Below are 9,588 nucleotides of genomic sequence, written 5' to 3' on the forward strand. Positions count from 1 at the left end.
AAAAAATCAAAAAACTTGAATGCAATGAACCTTGAAGCATATTCCACCGTGCCTTTTATCTAACCATACTTCCTGTAAGCTGCAATTTCTGTCAGTAGTGAGGTTGGATGGGGACAGAAAGTGAATAAAGATTAATTGAATGGGATGAAAGGCAGAAGAAGAGAATATTTCTGAAGATTGTTTCCTCCCACAGTACAAATTTAACAAGTGTTTTCAAGTTTAGATTAATTACGCTGTAATTACCTTCTGTGGAAGTGCTGGTGAGCAGACTGCTGCACAGCTGGAATAACACAGCCACTGTAATTACTCACCACCCCCAATTAAAAAAAAAATAAGTCTTTTGAGATGTTTCTCCAGCAGCAAGAACGGTTTAGGTATTACTAAGCAGTATTTTAGCAGGCTTTTCAAATATCTCTTACCTGGTGGGTAAAAACCCAACAAAAACAGCTACGTCAGGACAAGAACCATACATGACCCAACACTGCCCTTCCCTCACTTCAGGAGCTACACTGGACACAGAACACATGCATATACAGACACTGCCAACTACCCAAGGAACTGCTCTTCGGGATGAGGAAAATGCCAGCTTACCCTAGAAAAGTGTTTCCTCTAGCTAAAGAAATGCTATGATAAAAAAGGTGGCTCTGCTGTCTGCGGGGCAGCCCCGGTGTGTCAACTGCAGCGCTCGCCCTGGAAGCGCGGGGCGTAGTTGCGCAGCCCCTCGTTCTCCTGCGTGGTGATCAAGTCTATGATCGCTGTCAGCACGGCTGTGTCCCTGCATTTCGTGTCGTTCCAGTCCACGGGGTGGGGGTTTTCTATTTTTTCTTGTAGAAGATCATCAAGTTCTTGTCTTAGATTCTGGAAAGCGTTTGTTGTGGAAGGAAAAAAAAAGAAAAAAGGAAAGAGACCGGGAGTTAGAGCTACACACAGCATTGCCACAGGAGTTCAGTCCCCCTGTTCTCCTGACCTTTACACCAGCTCTTCTCCCACCAGTTCATTTCCACATTGCTATTGCTGGGATCAAACACTCTCCCTCAAAAACCAGCAGCATTACCCTTCATGGCAGATGCCCATCTCAGCCCACACATCCATTAGCTGACTATTTCAGGATTAAAAATACTGGTTTAAAAAAAAAACAAACAAACCCCAACATTTTAAAAAAAAAAGTCAGGTATGATTTCTGGGATCTAATATTAAACAGCTCTAGTAGAACTTATTCCTGCTAGCTGAGGAGCCCCATCCTCATGTTTTCATGGAATGACCAAGTCATCCTCCAGCTTCTGCTGTGGAAAAGTTGATCTCTTTTGTTTTCTTTGTGTAGTTCACTGGGAATGCATTTCAGCCACTATCTCCCTGAGTGATGAATCCGTAGGCACACAGTAACAGCAAATCCAGAAATTCCCATGGATCAGTGTTACTGAGCCTTCCATGTACATTATTATTACTAAACATAGTCACCTTCACCAAGTGTGCTATTCTTGCTGGAGACTGGAAAACAATCCACTCATCCACAGCGATGGTGTCCTGGTCCTTATCCTTCTGGATGGATATATCCCCTCCAAAGAACAGAAGGCAGTACGGAGACACCTCTGTACAGTCATACAGGTAAATCTGCACGACAGCAAAGTTGGCTGATCACCCTCAAAACATCCTAAGGGCCACCAGTAACTCTTAATGAGACTCCTACAGAATTCCAGAAGATCATGATTCAATCACAAATCTGCAAGACGTATGAAGCAACTCAGTTCAAAAAAATTTACATAAAATCAGATTGAACAGGAGCAAAAATGGTCCCAAATACAGTCCTTCACACAGTGGTGAAATCAAACCAGCTGCTCCATAACAATGAAGGGGGAGTATTTCAGCATATTGATTAAGTGTTAGACTGGACTGAAATGAAAAAAATAAACTCAAATAAAATTTACATCTGTTATTGCCAGAACTGTAAAAAAAAAATCCAAGTCCTCCAAAAAAAACCCCAACCACTAAACCACAAAAGTTAGTTATTTGTGGCACAGTACTCCCATATCACAAAGAACATAACTGATGTGTGTAAAAGAAATGGCCCGGGACAGGAAGGCTCCAGAACAAAGGTTGTTCACGTCCCCTCTGAACCCTGATCCAACCTCATTTACAAAGGGATACCAAATTAACCTACACAAACATAACCCCTCACTTACACTGCTGGTCCTCATCTTCAGATGGTACACGAGCCAGTTATAATGGAACTCGGTTTCCTCCACATTAACTGATTTGGGATGAATATTAACTGATCCATCTGTCTTGGTGCAAACTTTCACCCTTCAAAAGGAAAAAAAAAAGTCTGATACTATAAGAAGTGATAAATCAACAGACCAGGATTTCTGTGCTCTATCTTGCCAAATAACCAGAAATGTCAGTGTCTGAACTGCTGCTGCAGAACACAGATGAGGGCAGGAGCTCTTTGGAGCAGTGCTACTGATATACTGGAACATCACCCATGGCACGATAAGGTCACAAATTATTCCAATACCAGCAGGTATCTAAATGTTAAGAGATCAACAACCCACACTCTCACCTGCCCTTCTCAAAGGAGTAACCCACAGGCATGACTTGAGCTATAAAGTGAGATTCATTCCTGCACTCGAGCCACTGCTTCACCTTTCCAAACCACCCCATGCACAAATCACCCTCCACACAAACCAACATTAAACCAAGCCCTCACATTTTTCTCTTTTTGCTGAAGCTGGGCCGGATCTTTGCCACTTTGGGATAGAGGCCAGCACAGATGACAGCTTTGAGCAGCTTCTCGTTATCTGTAGGAGACAGGGCAGTCAATCAGGCAGTTCTGCAAGCTGAGGCTCCAGCCCTCAGAAAGGCTCCATGTCCCTGCACAGTTACCCGAGTTGGTGTTGGATTTGGGATCCTTGGGGTCTCTGCTGCTCACAAACCCAGCTGCCAGGAGGTGCTCAGCAAACTGCCCCTTCATGTTGTGCAGCATCTAGGAGAGAACAGCACGGCCCCAGAGCGGTGCTGAGCAAAGCCCTGCTCGGCCCCACAGCCCACAGCTCAACCTGCCAGGGGCTGTTACCTGCAGGGTGTTGGAGGACAGGAAATACTCCCAGCAATAGTCCTTCTCGGTCCTGAAGCCACGACGCCGAGTCTCTTCCCAGCCCTAGACATAAAAACCATAGTTCCAGGGGTTTGTAAGGGAAACACACCACAAAATTAAGGCCAGCAAAAACTGGAGGTGAACAAACAAAGCAGTGACATCCTTCCCTCCAAGAGAGAAAGTAAATCCTTGGATCTCTTTGTTTATGTGTACACAGCACTGAGCAGAAAAACACAACTTCATGTTTTGAATCGAAAACTTGTGGTTTTCATGGGGAGCAGTGAAATCTGGCTACATTTGCCACAACATCATTTGTTATTAACAGTCCTGGGCAGAAACTGCATTTTTCAGGCCATTTATTTCCATTTATTTCATTTATTCATTTATTCAACCCAACAAAACACAGTTCAATCTCTAACACTTCTAAAGTCAGCTCTGGCCTCTCATAGAGGCCAGAAGGACAAGAATGAACAACTTAGCAAGGCAAACTATAAGATTAAGTTTTCTAAGTCTCTTTCACAGACTTATCCACCAGAAATCAGGTATTTGAGCCTGGAGACAAGATTCCTCAACACTAGAAGGGTGACAATCAGTTTGGTTTTATGTTTCTTTAGAAGCCAAGTAAGAAATCCTACAGAGCACAAACTGATCAACTTTTTCCTTAGGATCAACTATATTACCCGAATTAAAGTTCTAGAAGAAAAAAAACCCATTAAAATGTGCTTACAGTGAAAGCATTCACCACAGTCAGGTGGTCACTTTTCGTGTTCTTTGACAGCTCCTTTCTTCTTGCATCTGCAACTTTCTCTTTGCCCTAAAAATTAGAACCCATAAAATATCCAGCCTGACACAATAGTTCTCTTTTCCTAATTAAGGCACATCGATACAGCAATACTTCATATGCAACTGGTATGAAAATTATAGCTACTTCCAATAATCTGTAGGCAAAGGTAATAATTTGTAGTATGTGATGGCAATCTTACTAATAAAAATGTAATTAACAGGAAAATCAGATTAAAGTGCTTTTAAACTATAGCATTTCAGTAAGCCCCACCCATTGTAATTCCCCTTTACCAGAGGGATGACAAAGGGGTCCTTGAAGCTGAGGCTGGCTGCAATGGTGAGCACGGGGTCCAGGCAGCAGAACAAGGCCCCAAAGAGGATCATCTTCCCAATGTGGGGCTCCACTGGCAGCCGTGCAAGGTGGACACCCAGGGGAGTCAGCTCCTCCTGCCTGTCCAGAGCATTCTGCCAGGAGAGGGGAAAAAGGAAAGAACAAACACATCGTGTGAAATGGGGAGGATTTCCTTGAAGAGCCACTAGCACACTCCTATCACCCACTAGTACCTAAATCAGAGGGTTCAATTTATGGCTACAACTCATTTGTGCAAATAACACCAGGGCAAGGAGTCAGCAGAACAAATGTGTCGTTAATCTCTCCTTCTCCAGCATCCAGAGGGCCAATGACACACAACACCTTTCTCCCAGATCCCTGATCTGCCCCCAGAAGAATGCCCTCAGGCACAGGAGGGCTGGGGCTGCAGGGCTGAGCAGGGCAGTGCAGAGCAAAGAGGGAAAGCAATGTCTGCAGGGAGCTGAAGAGTAGGGTCCATGTGTCTGGTTTGAGTCATTCAGAAAGTGCCCCAGCACAGCTGTGCAGCCCATAACCATCCTGGGTGATGGGAATTTGCTCCCTCTGTGCAGTGAGGACACGTCAGGGCTCCACACAAAAGGAAGGGGTGCAATGTCCAGGCCTGTGCAGCCAGACCTGTCTGGTAACACACATGTAATATGGTTCTACACAGGTCATTCCTTGCATATGAAACAACACCTTACCAGCTCCATGAGGTGATTTATGGCCAACATGACAGCATCACGAGATGGTGGGTCCATTAGTTTGCTCAGAAAATAGGCAATTCCACCAAGCTTCAGGATCTGCAAGAAATAAACAACAAAAGCCTACAGCAACCAGAGAAAGATGGCTGCCTAAAATCAGCCAGCAGTAACCTCATAACTGAAACAGTGTGACTACCTCACAGCTTGAGTTAGAATTTCTTTAATTAAGAACTAAGGGAAAAAATGTATTAATGATGAAATTTGAAACAGAAGGATCTATTCTTCATTCAGTTCACATACACGTGGCACTCCTTCTGCTTGCATGAGGAATTCAATACAAACTGCCAAAAAGGGAAGCTCGTGTCAGTTCTAAAACCACTTTGTAGTAAAATTCTTTTAAGACATCACACCCCTGACTCACTGGCATTCTCACTGAATCTCCTCTGATTGAGTGACATTTGGGGGAAAGCACAGTCTAGACTTCACCTTTTACTGATACCAGACAACCCTGTTTCCCTGGGTTTGATGCACCCAGGTCCAAGTGTGCTTTTCCAAAAGGTGCTGCAATTATTGGTTAAATACTCTGCATTTCTGGTGTAACAGAAATTTCATCTGACAATCTTAGGCTCACAGTTGCATTAAATTTTTCTCACAATCTCTTATTCCAATGGAAAAGTAGATTATAAATATGTTTGAAGAGTCCTGTTTACCTTGATTTGTAAGCAGAGTTCCTCCAAGGGTGTCCTCAGGATCTCTGGTAACTGATAATCATCCAGCAGGCTGGCACGCAGCCCATTGTACAGATGGTAACAGTGGCCTGGCTGAACTCTGCAGTGATTTCAACAAACAACTGCTTTGGCTTCCGTTGGTTTTTTGCTTTTTTCTATGAAACTGTGACATTATAATTGTGTTTGTTTACAAACAGCTTTCCAAAACACCTAAAGGAGTTAGAACTGAAGTGTATCCAATTGTAAAAGCCATTTCAGCCTTCTGAAACACAGACCCATCAGCAGCAAAAAGGCATGGAGAGCACAGAAATTAATTTTTAAGCCATTTTCACTTTAATGGATCAGCCTCATAAATCAGGTGTGAAGGCAAACAGTTCCAACAAAAATTAAAATAAAATACGGGACTTATTCTTCTGTAGGGGGGAAAGTCAGGACTCAAATGCAGCACAGGTCACTTCAGCTTCCCAGAAGGACAAGGGAACCACTGCTTCCCCAGGAAGGAGGCAGCTGTGCCAGCCCTGCTGCTGGGCATGGCAGGAACAAAGCAGAAGCCCCAGCACGTGCTCCAGGACTGATGGAAACCTCCCCATCCCAACCCTTCCTCCCCATCCCCACTGCTCTTACCTTCCTGCCCGGCCCTTCCTCTGCTTGGCATTGGCTTTGCTCACCCACTCTGCTGCCATGGTGCTGATGTTGTTCTGGGTGTCAAAGTGAGTCTCCTTTATTTTGCCCCCATCTATCACAAACACGACGTCATCGATTGTGATGCTGGTGGAAGAAAACAGAAAAAATTCAACTCTTCATCTCTGCAAGCTTGACCTAGGACTGGAAAGGGGTTTGGCTTCTCTTTATCCCTTCCCAAATTGTGAGTAAACAATTAAAAACTCTGTGTTTGGAATGTCATTAAGAATTGCATCACTAGAGTTCAAGACAGGGCTGATTTATTCTGCTGGGTCTGGCAGAAGCCCCACGTGGGTTCTGAAGGTGCACAGAGGATGAGAAGCTCAGATTATCTTGTACAAAGGCAAGTCAATATAGTAATTGTTTAGTATTCCTATGGTTTAATTGTTCAAAACAATTGAATTGGTCTGTTTAAAACAATTCTAGGAAAACTCTGTTTAGTCTATAAACATTTCTAAAGATAGTGTTATAAATGAATGGCACAAACACAGGAACATATGTTTTTGGAAACATCAAACAGGTTTATACTTTAAATTACCACTTTCATTTGTTTTGATAAATATACAGCTTTTCTGGGTGTGTACAGCCAGGTATTTACCTGGTCTCTGCAATGTTGGTTGCAATCACGATTTTCCTTACTCCTGGTGGGGTCTTCTTAAACACCTGTAATCAGCCAGGGCCCATTTATATGTTTGCCAAAACCAAACATGTGCTTCATTCTTTTTTTTTTTTTTTCAGTTGTGATATATTACAATAAAAGAGCAGCATACCTGAGTCTGGTTAACAGTAGGCATCAGTGAATGCAAAGGTATGATAATAAACCTATCTGGAAGTTAAAAATCAGTAAAAGATATGGTGTAAGCACAGAAACTTTAACTTTACAGGAAAATCAATCATGCAGAATAGAGAAAATAGGCTGCAAGTTAGGCTACTGTTTCTTGCTCTGATTTCACAGATATTTGTATCATAATGGCAAATTCTAAAGTAAAAAGGTATAAAGGACTTTTTTATGATGCTATGATGACATGACAAGTTTAATAAAATATATAAAGTTATGTACAGTAATTTATATTTATTTTTAGACTCTATTTAATAATTGCTCAAGTTTAACACATAAACTGACACAATCTTTCAATAAACTGAAATTCTGTATCTATGGACTGTACACACCACATACTGCAAGGCAACATCTGAACAGTGAAGAGCCCAGCTAAGGGAGGTTAGATGGAAAGATGAGATGGGCCAAAGGACAAGTTAAAGTGTATCAGAGAGGCACAGACACTTCAGTGCCCATAACAAAGCTCAGATAAACAGGCTGGAGGGAGCTGGAGGGAGCTCTCAGCAAAGCAGGGGGCGGGAGCTGCTGGAGAACCCAGCGCAGAGGAAACACAGAGAATGGAGTTTAGTTTGGGAGGGGGGTTCTCACAGCCACAGGAAAGGACAGCAGGAAGGAGAGGCAGGTCAGGTTGTTTTTCACATTGTCACTCCCACACTGAGGAAAACGAGTTGTTGTCATTAGCAGATAAAGGATACTACAGAAACACAAAAACTGCTGAACACTGCAATTATTTTGAGGAGAGATGAGCTAAAAATGAATCCAGTGCAATAGCAACAATTCCATGCAAAAATAGTCTGCCACTAATGCTACTGCTACAATTCCCATGAAAATTTTGGTTTTACCTGACTTAAACATGACTTGTGACATCAGGAGATCATGCAAAGTGCTGATGTTGTCCCAGCCTGGCAGAAACACCAGAATTGCACCCTCCTACAGGGAAAAGAGGGAGAGAAGGAAGAGAGGTCAGAACACACCACTCACTGTGCAGAGAGCCATCTACTTGCACACTGATACACCTGCTGGACCTGTGACACCTGAAACCTCACTGACTCCCATTTGGAACAGTTTAATAATTTTTTTTCTATAAAAGAGCCAGCTACATGTATTTATCTGAATGTAAGAAGTAAAAACTGGATTTTAAATGTTGTCCCCTGCAGTGTTTTAAACACAGCCATGTCAACACTAGAATTTAAGGTGCAAGTAAAAGAGAGGAACTATTGTGTAATTTTCAAGACAGAAAGAACAAAAAACAAAGCCATCCTCATTATCCACAGTTTTAATGATCTATCAACTGAAACATTAAATTACTTGATATTTCTAATAATATAGGTATGAGGCAGTGAACACGCCTCTGAGTATGGTTCTTGCCCTCTCCCTCCCAGTGCAGAGGAACTAGGAATGGAGATTTAGTCGTACACTAAAATGGCCTTCAGAGTTTTCTACAGCTGTTTCACTAAATGTAACTGTTACTACAAACTGCAAAGACTACTCCCTTTGACAAGCACATACTCAGTCACAGAAAGAACTAAAAGTAAATTTGATTTGTAGTTTCCTTTCTCTGTGTGTGATAAGCCAAAGTAAGCCCTGGCTCTGACACTGTGACAGCCCCTGGCCCCAGCCCAGTGCCACCACCAGAGTGGTGACAGTGACAGGACTGTACCTCCTCTTCCAGCACGATGTGTCTGATCAGAGCTGCTATGAGGTCAAGGTCCACCTTGTCATCATCCATCATTTCCAGGGCATCAATAGTGCTTGCTGAATACCTGCAGCAGGGGAAGCACAGACACTGGTAACCTGGAACACACAGAGCCACGTGCTCCTGTTGCTGCTGTCAGGTCTCAGTCACACAGTCACTAACCCACCTCTGAGCAGTTTGGTTCTGTGATCAATTCCTGCCCCTCCACATTTAGTTCAGTGTGATTATTGTCAGTTTAAGAATTGCCATGTCATGACTGAACTGCCTTCGAAGCACTTTGATCATACATCTCCTCCTCCTGGATTGGCCAGGGACTAACAATCTGCATTTAGGTAACAAATTTAAATTTAAACTGAACAACTGACTCTCACAGTCTGCACAGGCAAAGGGAGCTAATTCTGACAGCTCAAAGGCACTTCCCTGGTTGCCAGGAATTCCATCATCGTTTTCCATGGCAGCAGCAGCCCCACCATTACTAAAGCCCAGCAACACAATACAGCACCAATTTATGGTTAGGAACTGCCTGAAAACTTAAAGCAAAGGAGTAACCTGGGCCCACCTGCCCCTGAGCTGCCTGAGGTACTCGGGCCATCGCTCCCGGTAGATCTCCTCCTTCTCCTCCTTGTCGGGCCGGCTCACGTGGCCCTGCAGGAATCCCCTCTTCCAGCGCGGCCGCCGCTCCGTGCTCTCGGGGCTGTACCTGGCATGGGGACACACA

General features: G+C 43.5%; 1 protein-coding gene across 1 annotated transcript in view; it reads right to left on the reverse strand.

Moving 5' to 3' along the window:
* Positions 1-6: 6 nt before the first annotated feature.
* DHX36 (DEAH-box helicase 36) overlaps positions 7-9,588 on the reverse strand; it is a 15,854-nt gene continuing 6,272 nt past the window's right edge. Inside the window, exons 9-24 of the mRNA XM_029962342.1 lie at positions 9,430-9,570; positions 8,835-8,937; positions 8,017-8,104; positions 7,107-7,162; positions 6,935-6,999; positions 6,280-6,423; positions 5,638-5,755; positions 4,928-5,026; positions 4,166-4,339; positions 3,819-3,905; positions 3,071-3,154; positions 2,881-2,980; positions 2,705-2,795; positions 2,181-2,301; positions 1,459-1,611; positions 7-858 (exon numbers count right to left, since the gene is read on the reverse strand). Coding sequence (XP_029818202.1) covers positions 673-858; positions 1,459-1,611; positions 2,181-2,301; positions 2,705-2,795; positions 2,881-2,980; positions 3,071-3,154; positions 3,819-3,905; positions 4,166-4,339; positions 4,928-5,026; positions 5,638-5,755; positions 6,280-6,423; positions 6,935-6,999; positions 7,107-7,162; positions 8,017-8,104; positions 8,835-8,937; positions 9,430-9,570 — 1,810 coding nt within the window. The 3' untranslated portion in view covers positions 7-672. The remainder of the gene's footprint in view (positions 859-1,458; positions 1,612-2,180; positions 2,302-2,704; positions 2,796-2,880; positions 2,981-3,070; positions 3,155-3,818; positions 3,906-4,165; positions 4,340-4,927; positions 5,027-5,637; positions 5,756-6,279; positions 6,424-6,934; positions 7,000-7,106; positions 7,163-8,016; positions 8,105-8,834; positions 8,938-9,429; positions 9,571-9,588) is intronic.

This window comes from Manacus vitellinus, unplaced genomic scaffold (assembly GCF_001715985.3).
Source record: "Manacus vitellinus isolate BGI_N305 unplaced genomic scaffold, ASM171598v3 scaffold_45_pilon, whole genome shotgun sequence".
Classification (NCBI taxonomy): Eukaryota; Metazoa; Chordata; class Aves; order Passeriformes; family Pipridae; genus Manacus; species Manacus vitellinus.